The sequence below is a fragment of the Elephas maximus genome, chromosome 3 (genome assembly GCF_024166365.1).
Source record: "Elephas maximus indicus isolate mEleMax1 chromosome 3, mEleMax1 primary haplotype, whole genome shotgun sequence".
In the NCBI taxonomy this organism is placed as follows: Eukaryota; Metazoa; Chordata; class Mammalia; order Proboscidea; family Elephantidae; genus Elephas; species Elephas maximus.
This window is the reverse complement of record NC_064821.1, coordinates 34,858,794-34,881,163: the sequence shown is the minus strand read 5'-3', so window position 1 is coordinate 34,881,163 and position 22,370 is coordinate 34,858,794. Positions and strand designations below refer to the sequence as shown.

At 39.4% G+C, this 22,370-nt stretch overlaps 2 protein-coding genes across 2 annotated transcripts in view; both read left to right on the top strand.

Annotated features, from left to right (window-relative positions):
- Positions 1-20,882, top strand: part of LOC126072286 (zinc finger protein 883-like) — a 37,896-nt gene extending 17,014 nt beyond the window's left edge. The window contains exons 3-5 of the mRNA XM_049877184.1: positions 14,693-14,816; positions 16,014-16,164; positions 16,535-20,882. Coding sequence (XP_049733141.1) covers positions 14,693-14,816; positions 16,014-16,164; positions 16,535-18,092 — 1,833 coding nt within the window. The 3' untranslated portion in view covers positions 18,093-20,882. The remainder of the gene's footprint in view (positions 1-14,692; positions 14,817-16,013; positions 16,165-16,534) is intronic.
- LOC126072284 (zinc finger protein 420-like) overlaps positions 1-22,370 on the top strand; it is a 160,954-nt gene that overhangs the window by 17,312 nt on the left and 121,272 nt on the right. The gene's annotated exons all lie outside the window — the stretch shown is intronic.

The following is a 22,370-nucleotide window of genomic DNA, read 5'->3' as shown; positions in this document are numbered from 1 at the left end:
TTCCTCTGGTACATATATAACCAAGAGACATCAAAGTTGCAAAGGAAATAGTCCCGTGTACACCAGTGTTCATTGCAGCACTATTCACAAAAGCTAAAATTTGAAAGCAGCCTAAGTGTGCATCAATAGATGAATGGGGCAACAAAATGTGGCACCTGCATAGAATGGAATTATTACTCAGGCATAAACAGAAATAGCCTTGAAATATGCTTTCCAGGCATGGACCAGTAACTTGCAGTTTGCCTACAAAATTGCAGGGTGCTGAGAGACTCAAGAAAGAGGCGGGTAATTCCATTGTGGTGGTGAAGGAATTTTATTAGGTAAGGCTTAATGTATGAGCAGGCCCCTGGCAGCCGCAGGACTAAAGCAGATCTCTGCACCGCGCAGTGGGAGGACAGAGGTTTTACAGTGGCAGTAGACTATAGTGCCTACATGCCAGGAATTTACATAATGAAGACTTAGGAATTGGTAGGGAACTAGTGGACCACATGAGGGCGCCCATGTTCAGCCTTGCAAATCCCATTTCCCCTTCAGACTGCCCCTCGAGTATGGCTCTTAAAATTCGGCCTGCTCCCCATCTTGTGTCATAGTATGAGAGATCCTGTTCCTTCTGCGCCAGGAAAAGATAGAAGTAGGGTTGTCCAGATGCCATGTGGTGCCCATGCATGTGCAAGAGACAGAAAGTTACTGTGTGCCCAGAACAGGGGAAGGCTTCTCTGATAAAGAAAAGGAACTGGAGAGAGAAGACGACCCAGTTCCCAGCCTCCTCGTCAGCGAATGCTCTGGGCCCAAGGCTTTTAGTTAGGTAGCTTGGGTGGGAGGTGTAGAGGCAGATCATCCCTCCAACACATGCTACAATATGGATAAACCTTGAAAACATTTATGCTGAGTGAAACAAGTCAATCACAAAACGACAAATATTGTGTTTTACTTAAATAAAATAAGAAAAGGTTAACGTGTAGAGGCCAAAAATTATTAATGGTTACTAGGGCATGGGGAAAGAGGGAGTCATTATATAGGAAGTAGTGAGTGACTGTTTATGGTGGTGGGAAAATTGGCCATGATTATGGGTGGTGATGGCACAACATGATCAATATAATTGATATCATAAAATGGTACACCTGAAAAATGTTGAATTTGCGAATGTTGTATATATTTACATTTTTTAATTGTGATTTACGTGCAAGTTTACATAGCAGATTAGTTTATTATTAAACATTTAATAACGCAGATTGTGACATTGGTTGCTAACCCCATGATTTGTCAACACTCTCCCCTTCTCTGCCCTGGGTTCCCTGTTACACTTAGAGACTATGTCCTTCTCATTAGCCAGGACAAAGTCATACAGCCTCCCAGAACTATGAGAATGGCTAGGAAATGGAAAACCCAGAGATGGGAAGAAAAGATCCGCAAATCACATACCTGATAAAGAATCTATGTTCAGAATATATACGAAACTCTCAAAACTAAAATAATAAAACAAGCAACCCAATTAAAAAACTACATAAAAGATCCTAACAGCTGCTTCACCGAAGAAGATACGTGAATAGCAGTTTAGTATATAGATTCTCAACATTTTTACTCTTTAGAGAAATTCAAATTCAAATAACGATAAAGTATCTCTTAACACCCGATGCAAACCTGTTGCTGTCAAGTCAACCCTATATCAACTCAACCCTATAGCAACCCTGTATCACTACGTGCCCATTAATAATTACTAAACAAAACAGTACTGACATCTCCCATGGTGGTAATGAATAGCAACAGGAACTTCATAGAATGATTGGAATCCAAAGTAATACAGCCACTTTGGAAACTTAACCATTTTTTATAAAGTTAAACATATTCTTACTGCATGTCTAAGCCATTCCACTTCAAGATATTTACTCAAGTTGAACTGAAAATTTATATTCGCACAAAATTCTGTATGCAAATGTTTATAGCAACTTCATTCATAATCATCAAAACTGAAACAGCCAGCATGTTCTTCAAGAGGTGAGTGGATTAACAAACATTGGTACATCAGTACAATGGATTACTGCTCAGCAGTAAAGAGAATACACTGTTTATGTAAGTGCTGACGTGAATCTTAAATGTATTTTTGTAAGTAAGGAAGCCAGACCAAGATTGTACATATTTTATAGTTCCATTTATACAACATTCTGGAAAAATTAAAGTTATAGGGATAGAAAACAGATCAGGAAGGGAGGAGGGGTTGACTATAATGGTGCTACACAAGGGCATTTTAAGGTGACAGCTGTTTTGTATGGTGCTATCTTATGGCTAATCCTTTGTAAAAACTATAGTATTATACATCACAAAGAGTAAACTATACTATATGCAAATTTTAAAAAATCAGAGTATTCGGGAATCTCAGGATGGAAAGCAGACTGTGACAGTTGAATCTAACTGCATTTCAGATCTCTGACATTATTTTGTGCACTGGCTAGGGAGAAAGGGGCTGACCTAAAGAACTTTGGAAAACGTATTTTTTTCTGGAAACTGTAAGGCTGGATACAAAAAGAACTATACAGAAACAGGGAGCTTTGTTGTTGTTGACTTGTAGTGACTGTGTACAACAGAATGAAACGCTCCCCGGTCCTACACCATCCTCACAATCATTGCTATGCTCGAGCCCATTGTTGCATCAACTGTTGCAGTCCATCTTGTTGAGGGTCTTCCTCTTTTTCCTTGACCTACTTTACCAAACATGATATCTCCTGCAGGGACTGTCCAAAGTGTGTGAGACAAAGTCTCGCCATCCTTCTAAGGAGCAATCAGGATGTACTTCTCCCAAGACAGATTTGTTTTTTCTTCTGGAAGCCTGCGATAAATTCACTATTCTTTGCCAACACCACAATTCAAAGGCATCAATTTTTCTTCAGTCTTTCTTAGTTATTGTCCAGCTTTCACATACATATGAGGCAATTAAAAACACCATGGCTTGGTCAGGTGCACCTTAGTCTTTAGAGTGGCATCTTTGCTTTTGAACTCTTTAAAGAAGTCTTTTGCAGCAGTCTTGCCCAATGTAATGCATCTTTTGATTTTTTTTTAAATTTATTGTGCTTTAGGTGAAAGATTACAAACAAATCAGTCTCTTCATACAAAAAGGCATACACACCCTGCCATGCACGACCAGCTGCTCTCCCTTAATGAGACAGCACATTCCTCCTCTCCACCCTGTATTCTCCATGTCCATTCAGCCAGCTCCTGTCCCCCTCTTTCTTCTCATCTCATCATCAGACAGGAGTCGCCCACATTAGTTTCATGTGTCTACTTGAGCCATGAAGTTGACTCCTGACCACCATCATTGTCTATCTCATACTCCAGGCCAGTCCCTGTCTGTAGAGTTGGTTTCGGGAATGGTTCCAATCTTGGACTATCAAAGGGTCTGGGGACCATGACTGTCAGGGTCCCTCCTGTCTCAGACTATTAGGTCTGGTCTTTTTACCAGAATTTAAGATCTGCATCCCTCCTGCTCCATCAGGGATTCTCTGTTATGTTCCATGTCAGGACAGTGATCAGCCTTGTGTCCTTGGTGTTCTTCATTCTCCTTTGATCCAGGTAGGTTGAGACTCATTGATGCATCTTAGATGGCTGCTTGCTAGTGTTTAAGACCCCAGACGCCACTCTTCAAAGTGGGATGCAGAATGTTTTCTTAATAGATTTTATTTTGCCGATTGACTTAGATGTCCCCTGAAACCATGGTCCCCAAACCCCTGCCCCTGCTTCGCTGACCTTCGAAACAGTTTATTCGGGAAACTTATTTGCTTTGGGTTTAGTCCAGTTGTGCTGACCTCCCCTGGATTGAGTGTTGTCTTTCCCTTCACCTAAAGTAGTTCTTATCTACTAATTAGTAAATACCCTCTTCCACCCTCCCTCCCTCCCTCCTCTCATAACTACAAAAGAATGTGTTCTCGGTTTAAACTGTTCCTCAAGATCTTATAATAAATAGTGGTCTTATACAATATTTATCCTTTTGCAACTGACTAATTTCACTCAGCATAATGCCTTCCAGGTTGCTCCATGTTATGAAATGTTTCACAGATTCCTTATGGTTCTTTATTGATGCCTAGTATTCCGTTGTGTGAATACACCATAATTTATCCATTCATTCGTTGATGGGCACCTTGGTTGCTTCCATCTTTTTGCTATTGTAAACAATGCTGCAGTTAACAGGGGTGTGCATATATCTGTTTGTGTAAAGGCTCTTATTTCTGTGGGATATATTCCGAGGAGTGGGATTGCTGGGCCGTGTGGTAGTTCTATTTCTAGCTTTTTAAGGAAGCGCCAAATTGATTTTCAAAGTGGTTATATCATTTTACATTCCCACCAGCAGTGTCTAGGTGTTCCAGTCTCTCCACAGCCTTTCCAACATTTATTCTTTTGTGTTTTTTCGATTAATGCCAGCCTTTTTTTTTTTGTTGGAGTGAGATGGAATCTCTTTGTAGTTTTGATCTGCATTTCTCTAATGGCTAATGATCGAGAGCATTTCCTCATGTATCTGTTAGCCGCTTGAGTGTCTTCTTTAGTCAAGTGTTCATATCCTTTGCTCATTTTTTAATTGGGTTGTTTGTCTTTTTGTGGTTGAGTTTGAGCAGAATCATGTAGATTTTGGCGATCAGGCACTGGTCAGAGACATGATAGCTGAAAGTTTTTTCCCAGTCTGTAGGTGGTCTTTTTATTCTTTTGGTGAAGTCTTTAGATGAGCATAGGTGTTTGATTTTTAGGAGCTCCCAGGTATCTGGTTTCTCTTCGGCATTTTTAGTAATGTTTTGTATTCTGTTTATGCCTTTTATTAGGGCTCCTAAAGTTGTCCCTATTTTTTCTTCCATGATCTTTATTGTTTTAGACTCTATGTTTAGGTCTTTGATCCATTTGGAGTTAGTTTTTGTGCGTGGTGTGACGTATGGGTCCTGTTTCATTTTTTTGCAGAAGGATATCCAGTTATGCCAGCATCATTTGTTAAAAAGACTATCTTTTCCCCATTAACTGACACTGGGCCTTTGTCAAATATCAGCTGGTATATGTGGGTGGATTATTTCTAGCTTTTTAAGGAAGCGCCAAATTGATTTCCAAAGTGGCTGTACCATTTTACATTCCCACCAGCGGTGTATAAGTGTTCCAGTCTCTCCGTAACCTCTCCAGCGTTTATTATTTTGTGTTTTTTGCATTAATGCCAGCCTTGTTGGGGCGAGATGGAATCTCATTGTAGTTTTGATTTGCATTTCTCTAATAGCTAGTAATCGTGAGCATTTCCTCATGTATCTGTTAGCTACCTGAATGTCTTCTTTAGTGAAGCGCCTGCTCATGTCCTTTGCCCATTTTTAATTGGGTTATTTGTCTTTTTGTAGCTGAGTTTTTGCAGTATCACGTAGATTTTAGAGATCAGATGCTCATTGGAAATGTCATAGCTAAAAACTTTTTCCCAGTTTGTAGGTAATCTTTTTACTCTTTTGGTGAAGTCTTTGGATGAGCATAGGTGTTTGATTTTTAGGGGCTCCCAGTTATCTAATTTCTCTTCCGGCATTTGTACATTTTTAGTAATGTTTTATATACTGTTTATGCCATATATTAGGGCTACTAGCGTTATCCCTATTTTTTCTTTGATGGTCTTTATCATCTTAGATTTTATATTTAGGTCTTTGATCCATTTTGAGTTTGTTTTGGGGCATGGTGTGTGAGGTATGGGTCTTGTTTCATTTTTTTTGCAGATGGATATCTAGTTATGCCAGCACCATTTGTTAAAGAGACTGTCTTTTCCACATTTAACTGACTTTGGGCCTTTGCAGATATCAGCTGCACATAGGTGGATCGATTTATGTCTGGATTCTGAATTCTCCTCCATTGGTCTACGTATCTGTTGTTGTACCAGTACCAGGCTGTTTTGACTACTGTGGTGGTATAATATGTTCTAAAACTGGGTAGTGTGAGGCCTCCCACTTCGTTCTTCTTTTTCGGTAATGCTTTGCTTATCTGGGGCCTCTTTCCCTTCCGTATGAAGTTGGTGATTTGTTTCTCCATCTTGTTAAAAAGTGTCACTGTATTTAGATCAGAATTGCATTGTATCTATAGATCGTGTTGGGTAGAATAGACATTTTTACAATATTGAGTCTTCCTATCCATGAGCAAGATAGGTTTTTCCACTTATGTGGGTCTCTTGTAGTTTCTTGCAGTAGTGTCTTATAGTTTTCCTTGTATAGGTCTTTTATGTCTCTGGTGAGATATATTGCTAAGTATTTTATCTTCTTAGGGGCTATTGTAAATGGTATTGACTGGGTGATTTCCTCTTTGACATTCTCTTTGTTGGTGTAGAGGAATCCAAGTGATTTATGTATGTTATCTTGTGTCCTGATACTCTGCTGAACTCTTCTATTAGTCTCAGTAGTTTTCTTGAGGATTCTTTAGGTTTTTCTGTGTATAAGATCATGTTATCTGCAAGTAGAGATACTTTTACTCCTTCTTTGCCAATTTGGATGCACTTTATTTCTTTACTAGCATAATAGCTCTGGCTAGGACCTCCAGCACAATGTTGAATAAGATTGGTGATAGAGGGCATCCTTGTCTGGTTCCCATTCTCAAGGGGAATGCTTTCAGTCTCTCTCCATTTAGGATGATTTTGGCTGTTGGCTTTGTGTAAGTGTACTTTATAATATTTAGGAATTTTCCTCCTATTTTGCTGAGAGTTTTTGTTATGAATAGGTGTTGGACTTTGTGAAATGTCTTTTGTCCATCAATTGATAAGATCATGTGGTTCTTGTCTTTTGTTTTATTTAGGTGATGGTTTACATTGATTGTTTTTCTAATGTTGAACCATCCTTGCATACCTGGTATGAATCCCATGTGGTCATGGTGAATTATTTTTTTTGATATGTTGTTGAATTCTATTGGCTAGAATTTTGTTGAGGATTTTTGTGTCTAAATTCATGAGGGATATTGGTCTGTAATTTTCTTTTTTTGTGTGTGTGGCGTCTTTACCTGGTTTTGGTATCAGGGTTATTCTGGCTTCATAGAATGCGTTTGGGAGTATTCCATCCTTTTCTGTGCTCTGAAATGCCTTTAGTAGTAGTAGTGTTAACTGTTCTCTGAAAGTTTGGTAGAATTCTCCAGTGAAGCCGCCAGGGCCAGGGGTTTTCTTTGTTGGGAGTTTTTTAAATTACCTTTTCAGTCTCTACTTTTGTTATGGGTTTATTTAGTTGTTCTGTCTCTGTGGTAGTTTAGGTAGGTAATGTGTTTCTAGAAATTTGTCCATTTCCTCTAGGTTTTCAAATTTGTTAAGAGTACAGTTTTTCATAGTACTCTGTTATGATTCTTTTAATTTTGGTTGGGTCTGTTGTGATATCACCCATCTCATTTCTTATTTGGCTTATTTGTTTTGTCTCCTGTTTTTCTTTTGTCAGTCTGGCCAATGGTTTATTGATTTTGTTAATCTTTTCAAAGAACCAGCTTTTGGTCTTGTTAACTCTTTTAGTTGTTTTTCTGTTCTCTCTTTCGTTTAATTCTGCTCTAATTTTTGTTATTTGCTTTCTTCTGGTGACTGAGGGTTTCTTTTACTTGCTTTCTTCTGGTGCTGAGAGTTTCTATTTGTTTAAGTCGTAGTGATAATTCTTTGATTTTGGCCCTTCTTTTTGTATGTATGAGTTTATTGATGTAAATTGACCTCTGAGCACTCTTCAGCTGTGTCCCGGAGGTTCTGATAGGAAGTGTTTTCATTCTCATTGGATTCTGTGACTTTCTTTATTCCATCCTTAATTTGTTCTATAGTCCAGTCGTTTTTGAGCAGAGTGTTAAGTTGCCATGTGTTTAATTTTTTTCCCTGATTTTTCTGCTATTGACTTCTAGTTTTATGGCTTTATGGTCAGAGAAGATGCTTTGTAATATTTCAATGCTTTGGATTCTGTTAAGGCTTGCATTATGGCTTAATATGTGTTCTATTCTAGAGAATGTTCCATGTGCATTGGAAAAGGAAGTATACTTGGATGCTGTTGGGTGGAGTGTTCTGTATATGTCTATGAGGTCTTGTTGGTTGATTGTGGAATTTAGATCTTCCATGTCTTTACTGAGCTTCTTTCTGGCTGTTCTGTCCTTCACTGAAAGTGGTGTGTTGAAGTCTCCTACTATTATTGTGAAGCTGTCTATCTTGCTTTTCAGTGCTGTTAGAGTTTGTTTTATATATCTTGAAGCCCTGTCCTTGGGTGCATAAATATTTAATACGGTAACATTCTCCTGGTGTAATGTCCCTTTAATCATTATCTAGTGTCCTTCCTTATCCTTTGTGGTAGATTTAAGTTTGAAGTCTGTTTAGTCAGAAATTAGTAAGCCACTTCCTGCTCTTTTTTGATTGTTGTTTGCTTGATATATTTTTTTCCATCCTTTGAGTTTTAGTTTGTTTGTGTCTTTAAGGTGTGTCTCTTGTAGGCAGCATATAGACAGATTGTGTTTTTTCATCCATTCTGCCACTTTGTCTCTATTGGTGCATTTAGTTCGTTTACATTCAGCGTAATTATAGATCGATTTGAGTTTAGTGCTATAATTTTGATGTCTTTTTTTGTGTGTTGTTGACAGTTTCATTTTTCCAGTTTTTTTTTGTGTTGAGTAGTTTTTCTTTGTGAATTGTGTGTTCCTCTTTTTCATTGTTGCTGATTTTGTTTTTGCTGAGTCTTTATGTTTTTCTTGTATTTTATTTTTATGTGTAGGATTGTTGGTCTCCTTTGTGGTTACCTTAATATTTACTCCTATTTTCTAAGTTTAAACCTAACTTGTATTTCCCTATATTGCCTTGATTTCCTCTCCATATTTTTTTTTTTATGGACGATCTGTGACTATTTAGTCCCTTTTTATTGATTTGATGTTGTCATGTTTTACATAATGAAATCACTGACTCCCTGTTTTGAGTGTTTTTTTTTAATCTTGATTTATTGTTGTGATTTCCCTATCTGGGCTGATATCTGGTTGCTCTGTCCTGAGTTCTGGTGTTAGGGTGATATCTGATACTATTGTTTTTCTAACAAGTGAATTCCTTTTAGTATTTCTTGTAGTTTTGGTTTGCGTTTTGCAAATTCCCTAAGCTTCTGTTTATGTGTAAATGCTTTAATTTAGCCTTCATATTTGAGAGACAGTTTTGCTGGATATATGATTCTTGGCTGGCTATTTTTCTCCTTCAGTACTTTATATATGTCATCCCATTGCCTGCATGGTTTCTGCTGAGTAGTTAGAGCTTTTTCTTATTGATTCTCCTTTGTGGGTGACTTTTCGTTTATCCAGAGTTGCTCTTATAATTCTATCTTTATCTTTGGTTTTGGCAGGTTTGATGATAATGTGTCTTGGTGACTTTCTTTCGGGCCCTACCTTGTATGGGGTTTGGTGAGCATCTTGGATAGATATCGTTTCATCTTTCACGATGTCAGGGAAGTTTTCTGCCACCAGATCTTCAACAATTCTCTCTGTATTTTCTGTTATCCGTTCCTGTTCTGGTACTCCAATCACTCTCAGGTTATTCTTCTTGACAGAGTCCCACATGATTCTATCTGATTTTTCTTCGCATGTATTGTTCCCAAGTGTTTTATCTTCAGTCTCGCTAATTTTGACTTCCAGTTCCTCAGTTCTGCTCCATTGACTTTCTACTGAGTTGTCTAATTCTGAAATTTTATCGTTAATCTGAATTTCTGATTGCTGCCTCTCTATGGATTCTTCAGGCCTATTAAATTTTTCATTACGTTCTTGAATAATCTTAATTTCCTTGACTGCTTTATCTGTGTGTTCTTTGGCTTTTTCTGCATGTTGCCTGATCTCCTTCCTGATGTTTTGAAGAGTTCTATATATTAATCTTTTGTATTCTACATCTGGTAATTCCAGGAAAGCATCTTCATCCGTAAGAGTCCTTGATTCTTTGTTTTGGGAGTTTGTTGAAGCAGTCATGGTCTGCTGCTTTATGTGATTTGATATCGACTCTTGTCTCCGTGCTATCTATAAGTTATCGTATTTATTTTGTTTGTTCACTATGTCCTGGCCTCTTGCTTTGTTTTGTTTTGATATAACCAAATAGGCTACTAGAGTGAGCCAACTTGATTATTGGAGGCTTTGAAGCACTAATGTCCTGTTACCAGATGGCTAGAGCTGTTACCAGGTATAGTTAGGAGTCCATTCACTATACTTACATAGATTCAGCTCAAGTGTCCCGGTAGTCGGTCACCTAGTCTGTGGTTTAGGCTTTCATCTACAGTCTTAGAGGAGCAGTGGTGATTGGTGTATGCACAGGTTTCTGGTAGCAGCAGGGGGTCACACTGAGAAAGGTGGGGGCTCACAACCTTCCCCTGAATGTCTGTGAGGAAGGCACGTCCCTGTTCTCTAGAACACTCTGGTGCTTGGGCTCTGCATCCATACCTTAGGCATTTAATGCTTTTAACTGTAAGAACTGGTAGGCACCACTTATCCTTGGACCCCTGTCATGGGTGGCTAGGTGGTGTGGGTGGAGCTTCCAGTCCTCAGGCCCCTGCTGTGGGTAGGTGAGGGTCCTGTTTAATAGGCAGAGCCGTATCAAACGTCAGAAACCTGCTTCTCCACCATACAGTTGAAACATTTACAGTCAGACCTCAAACAGATTCGCTGTTGAAATGTAATAGCCAGATCCTATCTGTTGTAATGTGGCCACCTGGATCTATGCAGGGGTGAAAGACAAAGTTTGTGGATGGCTTGTGCCTGGACTGACGCTGCTTCTGCTCTGAGTTTCTAGATTAGGGGAGTCAGCAAAATATTTTTCCCCCGTTTGTTAATTTGTTCCTTCTCGAAGACCAGGAGAATGGCTCAGGGAGGGCAGCAGGACCTATTTCAGGCCCAGGGAAATCAACTGTTAATGAAGCTGCCTTATGCAGAGGGAGGAGGGATCAGATAGAACGGAGAGAGTTCTTTCAAGCGGAGGACCTATTAGATCTGTGCAGTAAATTAGACAAAATCACTTATCTTGTGCTGAGAGCACTGCTTTATCTCAGATTCCAGAGGCGTGTGTAGATTGTGTGTGCTGGCATGGTCCCCGCCACGGTTACACCAGGTGGTTGAGGCTGCGGCACCTCGCTTCCCTTTTTTCGCTGAAGCAGCCGCGTCCTAAATGCCACCACCAGCCCTGCCACAGTCACACCAGGGGGCGAAGTCACTTCGCTTGCCTTCTTTTCTGTAGCAGCCGCATTCCTGAACACTACCGCCAGTCCTACCGTAGGGGAATAGGGGCTGCGGTGCAGCAGCCGACTTGGCAACTCCTTGCTGCCTTCTGCGCCGTCTTTCCCTCCCCCGTCACTCAGCCCGATTTCTTAACTTGCCTTTGATGTTCATGGTTCCTAGCTTGTCATATATATAATCGATTCACTTGTTTTTTCAGGTCTTTGTTGTAAGAGGGACCACCGGGAGCATCTGACTACTCCGCCATCTTGGCCCCACCTCCATATTTTGATTTCTTCACTGATGCTTCCATGGGTATTGATTGTGAATCCACGTAAAATGAAATCCTTAACAACTTCATTCTTTTCTCTGTTTATAATGATGTTGCTTATTGGTCCAAATGAGAGAATTTTCGTTTTCTTTATGTTGAGGTATAATCCATACTGAAGGCTTTGGTCTGTGATCTTCGTGAGTAAATGCTTCAAATCCTCTTCACTTTCAGCAAGCATGGTTGTGTCATATGCATATCACAGATTGTTGATGATTGTTCCACCAATCCTGATGATGCTACATTCTTCATATAGTCTAGCTACTTGGATTATTTGCCCAGCATACAGATTGAGTAGATATGGTGAAAGGATATATCCCTGATGCACACCTTTCTTGACTTTAACCCATGCGGTATCCCCTTGTTCTAAGGACTACCTTTTGGTCTATGTAGAGGTTCCTCATGAGTACAATTAAGTGTTCTGGAATTCCCATTCTTCTCAGTATTATCCATAATTTGTGTTCATCCACATGATTGAATACCTTCACATAGCCAATAAACACAGGTAGACGTCTTTGTGGTATTCTTTGTTTTAGCCAGGATCCATCTGGCATCAGCAGTGATATCCCTTGTTCAACGTCCTCTTCTGAATTGGACTTGAATTTCTGGTAGTTCCCTGTTCACGTACTGGTGGAACCCCTTTTGAATGATCTTCAGCAAAATTTTACTTGTGTGTGATATTGATGATATCGTTCAATGATTTCCATATTCAAATATCACCTTTCTTTGAAATGGGTACAAATACGGATAGATCTCTTGCAGTCTGTTGGCCAGGTAGCTGTCTTCCAAATATCTTGACACACGAGTGAGTACCTCCAGCGCCTTGTCTGTTGATTCATATCAGTTGGTATTCTGTCAATTCCTGGAGCCTCGTTTATCGCCACTGCGTCTGTGCATCTTGGACCTGTTCCTTCAGTACTGTCTGTCCTTGATCATATGCTATATCCTAAAATGGTTGTAAGTTGACCAGTTCTTTCAGTACTGTGACTCTGTGTATTCCTTCTATCTTTTTTGATGCTTCCTGCATCATTTAATATTTTCCCCATAGAATCCTTCACTATTGCAACTCAAGGCTTGATATATTGTCTTCAGTTCTTTCAGTTGAGAAACACCGAGCATGTTCTTCCCTTTTGGTTGTCTCTCTCCAGGTCTTTGCACATGTTATTATAATACTTTGCCTCCCTGAGCTACCCTCAGAGTTCTGACATCCATTTTGGCCTTTTCTTTCCTTCCTGTCTTTTTAATGACCCCTTGCTTTCTTCATGTATAATGTCCTTGAAGTCTTTCCACAGCTCATCTGGTCTCCTGTCATTAGTGTTCAAAGTGTCAAATCTATTCCTGAGGTAGCTTCTAAATTCAGACGGGATATACTCAAGGTTGTACTTTGCATCTCATGGACTTGTTCTAATTTACTTCATCTTCAACTTGAACTAGCATAGGAGGAACTGATGGGCTGTTCTGCAGTTGGCCTCAGGCCTTTTTCTGACTGATGATATTGAGCCTTTCCATCATTTCCTCAGATTTAGTTGATTCTTGTGTATTGCATCTGGAGAGGTCCACTTGTATAGTCACTGTTTATATAGTTGAAAAAAGGTATTTGCAACGAAAAGTCACTGGTTTTGCAAAATTCTGTCATGCAGTCTCCAGTTACTTCTATCACCAACGCTATATTTTCCAACAACCAATCCTTCTTCTTTGTTTTCAACTTCCACATTCCCATTGCCAGTAATTATCAATGAGTCTTGGTTGCATGTTTGATCAATTTCAAACTGCAGAAGTTGGTAAAAATCTTCAATTTCTTCATCTTTTGTCTTAGCAGTTGGTGCATAAGTTTGAATAATAGTTGTAATAATTGGCCCTCCTTGTACGCACATGGATATTTTCCTATCACTGACAGCATTGTACTTCAGTATAATGAAAAATAAGATAAAATTTTATTTTCTTGCAAGAAATTCCTTCAATCTTGGTTTGTCTGAGAATTTCTGTAGTTTTCCTTCACTTTTGAAGGATAATTTTGCTGTATGCAGAATTTTTTTTTTTTCCAAATACTTTTCAATATTTTACTCCACTCTTCTTGATTCCATGGCTTCTGAACACAAGTCAACTGTACTTTGTAATCTTCTGTATAGGTAAGGCATGTTTTCTCCTCTGGCATCTTTCAGTATATCCTTTCTTTGATTTTCCATGGTTCAAATATGATATGCTTTGGTGTAAATTTTTGCATTTATTCTGTTCTTTGTTGTCTGAACTTACAGATCTATGGTTTGTTGTCATTAATTTTGTAAAATATCAGCCATTGTTACTTCAAGTGTTCCTTTTAGTTTTTCTCTTCTCCTTCTGCTATTCTCATTACAGATGTTATACCTTTTGTTTCACAATTCTTGAATTTTCTGCCTTTCTGCCTTTTTCATTCTGTTTTCTCTTTGTATTTCAGTTTTGGATGTTTCGCTTGCCCTATTTTGAAGCTATCTCTTCAGCTATGCCTAATCAATTTCTGATGTCATTAAAGACATTTCTATTACGTTGTTTTTGATTTCTAGGATCTTCTTTTGAGTTTTCCTAGAGTTTCCATTTCTGTGCTCACATTACCCATCTGATGCATGTGGTTCACATTTTCCATTGCAGCCTTTTCATATGAACAGTAGATGTTTTCCACCTCCGGTCTTAACTTTCTGAATCTAGTTGTCATGTTTGCTTTGTGAATTCAAGCAACATGAAAAGCTGCCAGTCCTTCAGTGATTCCTAGTTATTAATATCTCACCCTGCTTTCACCCTGTGCTTCCTGTTTTGTTGAGTGTTTCTTCCGGTGGATCTTACGGAAAGAGGTGAATTTTTTTTTTCCTCAAGGAGATGATGGTCTTTATGTGGAAATAGGTCTTTTATTGGTTGAGAATTTCTTTACCTTCTGTTACGTGTTCAAGCTGTCCTGGACCATAAGTATAGACAGAAATAAGACTGGAATTGGTCATAGTCAAACTGGAAAGATAAGTTCAGTGTCTTAGAAATATTGTTAAATCTGTGAAATACTACCAGTCAGGAGATAAATGCGAACAGCAAAGGGATGAGCCTGATGTCCAAACTCTGGAGAGAACATGGAACGTTGTGTGATCTCTGTGAATTCTCAGTTCCACAGAACTGTCAGCCTTACCCATCCTTTCGCACACATTGGGGATTATGGTGCTTTGCTTATCCAGAATATATGTGATGTTTTAGGACTCAGTGGTATTTGAAGATGTGGCCATGGACTTTTCCCAGGAAGAGTGGGCTTTGTTGGATTTTTCTCAGAGGAATCTCTACAAAGATGTGATGGTGGAAACCTTCAGGAACCTGGACTCAGGTAAGAATAGCTTCATTTTTTTTATTTAACATATAAATATATTGTTCTCTTCGACCTTCTTATAGAATTTGGGTCGAGGAATAGGAATATATTGGCAAACATGACAGACGTTTTCACTGCTCTCATGGAGCTTAGACTCTAATAGTTTATCCATGGAAGTAAAAATCTTACATATTAACCTATCTCTTTTTTTCTCTTGTGCTTAAAAGCCTGTGTATTCTCTAAGTGCTGTAAGGGTGAGCATTGGCTGCAGGGGTCAGCTTTGGGACAATGAAAGATTTGTGCTTCAGGACCTCGTTAAGAGTTTTACTGTGTGTATTACCAATTTGACATGATTATTTTCTGTGAATAAAATAACAACTATGTCTAGAGACCATAGAGACCAAAGCATTGGCAGAGTATCAGGAAAATTTGCTCCTCTATCTTCCCTAATGATCTGCCTTTCCTGATGAACACCATATCAGCCACTAATTGTTCTCTCTTTGAAGCAAGGGAAAGTTCTGAGGAGAGTGGAGGTAGGACTTACTTGGACCCACTCTGGGAGCAAAGGAAGGCAAGAATCTTTTGAAGGACCAGCCCTGCTGGATGGCATTACATTTGAAGAAATCAACTTAAAAAGTCTCTTGCTTTGAGGGGGCTGAACTTCCACACATAGCTGACTTTTTTGATTTTTCATCAGTCCTCTCATGCCTTCCCCATTTCTTCTTTTAATATTACCTTTATACTCTTGCCTTGTTTGCAGTACCTTTGAGTTTTGCTGTCCTAATAAAATCCTAGTTTAATCACTGACGGGAGCCCTGAGTGGCACAGTAGTTAAAGCTCTTGGCTGCTTACCGAGAGGTTGGCAATTTGAACCCATGAACTGCTCCACAGGAAAAAGATGCGGCAGTCTGCTTCCATAAAGATTATAGCCTTAGAAACCCTGTGGGGCATTTCTACTCTGTCCTATAGATTGCTATGAATTAAAAATTACTGTATGACAATGGGTTTTGGTTTGGTTTTTAGTCACCGTCACTCTCAATCATCATGGAATTATTTCTTAGTAAATTTCTTGCTTTTTGGACCTTTATCAAAATTCTGGCATAGCCAACTGCCTCAGTCTTCTTTTCCTCACAGGTGCTTTCTTCATAAAATTTCTTAACCGTTTTGTTTCATGTTATGAGCAGTGAAACCACTTGATTAAAATTATTGGGTCAGTTTCTCAACAGGATAATAACGGACAAAAGTTATCCATTGAACATATGTTACTGCGATTCATGAAGAATGATTCCTGGTCATCCATGGTAGGAGAAATCTGTGAATTCCATGACAATGAAAATCAGCACAAAAACCAGGAGAGGCATTTGAGGTATCATGTACATGACAATAAGCAATGCCTTAGGAGACAGTCTTAATGTGTCATGACATCTGTGTGCATGTAAGATGTGTGTGTGTGGAAAACTAACTCTAAAATTACGTGTTCACTTTGTTTTCACAACACAGTGTTTTCATAAATGTGAATGAGACATTGAGTATTTGAGGCATGTTTTATGTGTATACAATTATCAAAAGAACCCACCCACTATTTAGAAAGACTGTGACAATAACAGCTGTCTGTGAGACAGTCGAACCTATGCAACGTGAGACAACACTGGGCAGAAAATGCACATTCAGTGTGTATGTTAATTTTGAAATGGCAAAAAAATTAATTCTAACAACATACTCCCTATTTTCAACAGAAAATATATGGTAGAGAGCCTTCAAGCAAGTAAAGAACATAGAGTAAAGAAATATAAAGAAAGTAATCAGTGTGGAAAAACTTTCAGCCAGATTGCAGATCTTACTGGGCTCAAAAGAACTGCTGGAGTAAGTGCTTCTGAATGTTGTGAGTGTGGAAAAGCCTTCAAGGATCATACATTTAAGCATCACATCAGATCTCACACTGGATACAAACCTTATCACTCTAAGGAATGTGAAGAACTCTGCAGTTGGCCCTCTTTCATAAAACCTCATTTGAGAACACTTACTGGAGAGAAACTTTGTAAATGTAAGGATGGTGGGGAACCCTATAGTTGTTCCTCATCCCTCACTAAACATGTAAGAACTCAGAGTGGAGAAAGGCCTTATGAATGCAAAGAATGTGGTAAAGCTTTTAGGCAGTCCTCACACCTCACTACCCATATGAGATCTCACAGTGGAGAAAGGCCTTATGTATGTAAGGAATGTGGGAAAGCCTTTGGTTTTTCTTCAAGCCTCACTATCCATATGAGAACACATAGTAGAGAGAGGCCTTATGAATGTAAGGAATGTGGGAAAGCCTTTAGTCATTCTTCAAACCTCGGTAGACACATGAGAACTCACAGTGGAGAGAGACCTTATGAATGTAAGGAATGTGGGAAAGCATTTAGTCGTTCCTCATTCCTCTGTAACCATATAAAAATTCACACTGGAGAGAGGCCTTATGATTGTAAGAAATGTGGGAAAGCATTTAGGCAGGCCTCATCCCTCATTCAGCATAGGACAACACACAGTGGAGAGAGGCCTTATGACTGTAAAGAATGTGGAAAAGCCTTTGGACGGTACTCACACCTCACTCAGCATGAAAAAACACACAGTCGAGAGAAGTCTTATGAATGTAAGGAATGTGGGAAGGCATTTAGGCAGGCCTCATGCCTCGCTCAGCATAAAAGAACTCACAGTGTTGAGAGGCCTTATGAATGTAAGGAATGTGGAAAAGCCTTTGGTTGTTTCCCACACCTCACAAGACATATGAGAAGTCATACTGGTGAGAGGCCTTATGTATGTAATGAATGTGGGAAGTGCTTTAGTCGGTCTTCAACCCTCTCTGATCATATAAGCACTCACAGTGGAGAGAGGCCTTACGAATGTAAGGAATGTGGAAAGGCCTTCAGTTGTATCTCACGCCTCACTGCACATGTAAGAACTCACAGTGGAGAGAGGCCTTATGAATGTAACCAATGTGGGAAAGCCTTTAGTTGTTTCTCACACCTCACTAGGCATACGAGAACTCACAGTAGAAAGAGGCCTTATGAATGTAAGGAATGTGGAAAAATCTCTAGTCAGTCTTCAACCCTTTCTGACTGTATAGGAACTCACAGTCAAGAGAGGCCTTATGGATATAAGGAGTGTGGAAAAGCTTTTAGTCACTCTTTACATGAAAGACCTCACAATGGAGAGAAACCTTATGGATGTATGGAATGTGGGAAAGCCTTTACTATGTCCTCGCACCTCACTGCACATACAGGAATTCACAGTGGAATGTGGTCTTTTGATTAAGGGAATGTACAAAAGCCTTTGCTATTCCTTTTTACCTCAAAGAACACAAAAGTCATCGTGGAGAGATAGGAATGTGAGGAAGTCTTCAGTTACTTCTCATGCCTCTCTAAACATAAAAGCTCCCAGTGGAGAGAGGCCTTATGTATGTAAGGCATGAGAGAAAATCTTCAGTTCTCAGTCTCTTGAAGACGTATGAGAAGGTTCACTGGAAAGAATACATGTGTAAGTAATGTTGTAAAGCTTCAGTCATCCCTCATCTTTTTGGAAAAACTGAAAGAAAATACATAGGATAGAAACCAAGTAATGTCAAAAGTTTTATGGTGAAGGTTTTGCAGTTCCCCTAGTACTATCCAAAATGATGAGGATTCACACAGATGGGAAAACCTTCACTAATTACCTCTACTAAATATGTGACAAGTCACATTTGAGGTAAATCATGTATATGTAAGGAACATGGAAACATCTACGAGCCTTTAGAATTCTTACAAAACATGTAATTTATTACACTGTGGATTGATCCTATGAATGTAAAAGACAAAGGAAATCTTAATTGTACCTTATGAGACGTCACACACAGAAAGACTGTGACTGAAAGCAAAGTACCTTTTCAGTTAGCACATGGCTTTAAATAAGTACCAAACATCATTTCGCTTCTGTTATATTCAGATTTCCTTATTACAAAATCTCATCAACCTGTGAATATCTTGAAATGTGTTTTCTGTTTAACAGGTAAGTTTTTTAAGTTTTTATACTTCTTTTCATTCTATTAATACAGTATGTTCTCCTTATAAAAAATTTGATTTTAACTGAAAATTATGAGGAAAACCCATAAATCATTCGATTTCCCAGCCCAGTTGTTGTTTTGGATATTTTCGTTTAGCCTTCTTTGTATGCAAGGTAGTATTTTCTTAAAGATTCTGATTGTTACCGTATGTGTAATACTGAACATTTTGTGGTATTGCTTTACTCATTTATCCTTTACAACTATTATGACCTGTGTTTTGCTGATAAAATGCCCCTTACAAATGGTGCTGTGAGAAGCAGGGTTTCCATAGAAGGAGGGTTCATCTTTGGGGTACACACAGACTCACATCTTTACCTAGCAGCAATAGACCTTCAGTCTCCCACAGCCCTAAAGCCTTTATTTTAAGGCAGAGCCCTGCATTTGGTAATTCTTTAGTTTTGGGAGAGAGTTCTGGGCCAAGTGCTGAGGCTACCATTGTTAGGTTGGGCTGGACTGGTGGCTGCTCTTCCACTTGGGTATATACTTGCTATAGAGCCTGGATGTTTATACAGAGGCACCACCCCATGCCAAACTGGGGTCTTTTTGACCCCTTATGCAAGGGAGGGCCTAGGAAATGGTGGCCATAGGTCCAGAAGCATTGCCGTTAGATTTCCCATTGGCCGAGCAGTTCCCCTTTCAAAATCATCATCTGGAAATCCCTGCGCACCCTAATTATTCCATTGATAATAACGATGGCGGAAATACCGAAAGAGAAGAAACAGTGTCATCGTACAACAGGGAGTTTTCAATAAGTGCCTGGCTACATGTCACAATATTATACTGCCAGTAAATGAATTTGTTGAGAAGCACTTTCGTCTACATTAGGAGAGGCAGTCATAGCTTTCTGTTGTTTGAAAAGCAGGGTATAAAATAGAGTGTACATGATGATGTCAGTTTTATAAAACATGTATATATGCAGACAAACCAGCTCGTAGAAAAGACTAGAACATTAACAGGGGTTCACTCCCAAAGATTAAACAGTGATGTCTTTAGTCATTTGTTTCTCCCTAACCTAATTTGCAACTTTTCTAGAGTCATTGTTCATTACTTGTACAGTTTTTTAAATTTAAAAATGATAATCCACTTTTGGAATATACAGTAATACGAGTTTTGACAAACATCAATTTATAATCAGTACCGCAAGGAAAGCACAGAATAGCTCTTACTTCCAAATAAACCATACTCTTGCCCCTGTTTAGTCAAACCTTCCCCTCAATGTGAATTCCTGGTACTTTCCCTATACTAGGCATTTGGTGTGTGGCTTAGATTCTGGCTCCTTTCATTTACTTTAATGGATTTGAGATTTATATATTGTTATGGATTGAATTGTATCCCCCCAAAATGTGTGTCAATTTGGCTAGACCATGATTCCCATTGTTGTATGGTTGTCCTCCATTTTGTGATCGATGTAATTTTCCTACATGTTGTAAATCGTAATCTCTGCCTGCGGTTGAGGCAGGATTGAGTTATGTTTAAGAGGATTAGGGAGGGATGTAACACCCTTTCTCAGATCACATCCCTGGTCCAATGTACAGGTAGTTTCCCTGGGGTATGGCTTGCATCATCTTTTATCTCACAAGAAATAAAAGGAGAGGGAAGCGAACAGAGAATGGGGGACCTCATATTACCAAGAAAGTAGTGCTGGAAGCAGAGTGTGTCCTATTGACTTGGGGTTCCTGTGTGGATAAGCTCCTAGGTCAGGAGAAGATTGATGACAAGGGCCTTCCTCCAGAGCCAACAGAGAGAGAAAGCCTTCCTCTGGATTTGATGCCCTGAATTTGGACTTGTAACCTACCAGATTGTGAGAGAATAAACTCTTTGTTGAATCCATCCACTTGGGGTATTTCTGTTACAGCAGCAGCAGATAACCAAGACGTGTGTGTTGATGAATGTGTTGATAGTTCCTTTTTATTGCTGTACGGTATTCCATTGTATACACATGTCTCATTTTGGGTATATACCAATGGAAGGATATTTGTGTTGTTTCCTCTTTTTGTGAATAAAACAGCTACAAACATTTATGCAGAGGTTTTCATGTGAACGTAAGGGTTTATTTGCGTATATACCTATGAGTGAAAACTGATGTGTCATATGGTAGTTTTATGTTTACTTTTATACAAAACAACCAATCACTTTTTCAAAGGAACTGTGCCATTTTATATTCACCATGAGTATAAAATTCCAGTAGTTGCTGGGATCTGCAGAGGCTGTTTTGGGAGAAATTTAGCACACTTCCTTATGCCACTGGCTTCAGGGGATTAAGCTTGGGTGGGCAGCTCACCTGATAGGCAGCCCAACATTTGCTGAGGAGAGGATGTGGGATATTTCATCTAGATTCAGCCGCAATTCCATGTATATGAGTTTCCAGGCTATGCCACCACTGCTCAAGCTAAGAGCTAGAGAAGACTTGTAATGTCCAAATGGTGTATCATGAAGGAACTCAGCACTGGAGAACCCACATGGAATAAATTAGGTACAAAATGGCCCCCTCTAGGAGCCTGGGAACTGATCATACTGGAACTGGAAAGAGAAACCCTTCTTCCTCTAATGTCTTCCACATACTGGTAACTGACCGAGGAGAAATATATGGCCCAGCTCTATCATCAAAGACAAAGACAAAGGGATACTGTAGCAGAACCAAAAAGTAGGACAATGGTAAAACGTGAGTTTGTATTATGTTGGTTTTCTATGAGTGACAAAGCTCCTAGCAACACCAATGTAAAATGGTGTGACATCGGATTGTCTAAGTTCACGAGGAGGAGAGAGAGTCAACATCAGCATCTGCCCAAAGCTGATTCTTGTGAGGTGGAGGTCAGACATTCCTGCACTCTCCAAACTTTGTACCGTTTCTGACACCAGCCATGCTTTTCACAGCACCGTCTGCTTTTCTGGGTTTGATAATTTGTTGCGATGGCCACACAGAACTCACAGACCATTCTCGTGATTATGTGATTTACTGTGGGAAGTAACAGGTTACAATTTGGCATCAGGATCAACTTGGAAGTAAAAAGAACAACTAAGGATACAATTCTCAATCAGACAATTCCGCCATGCCCACAGGCCAGTCTGCTGTGGGGCCCTGCTTGGGCATGGCCTCTACCTACTCATTAAGGTAACAGGTACAGTCCTTTCAACATATATGTCTGCCCAACACTTCAAACACTAACCACAAGTTTGGGGCTCCCAGGGCCACCAGTATTTTCAACTAACTGGCTGAAATTTAAGGGCCCCCTCTACCCATTGGGTTCAATAATTTGCTAGACTAACTCAGGAAGTTCTGTACTTACAGTCTGATTTTAGCAGAATGGATACAAATCGGAATCAGCGTAAAGAAGAGACATGTGGCAAGGTTTGGGAGAGTCAAATAGGAAGCTCCCATGTCCCAAGGATACTTTATGCCCTCCTTCCCCCCATGCATAGAAGTCTCTCACCAACCAGGAAACTCACCTGACCGTCAGTGTCCAGAGTTTTTATTGAGTTTTTTTTTTTTTTTT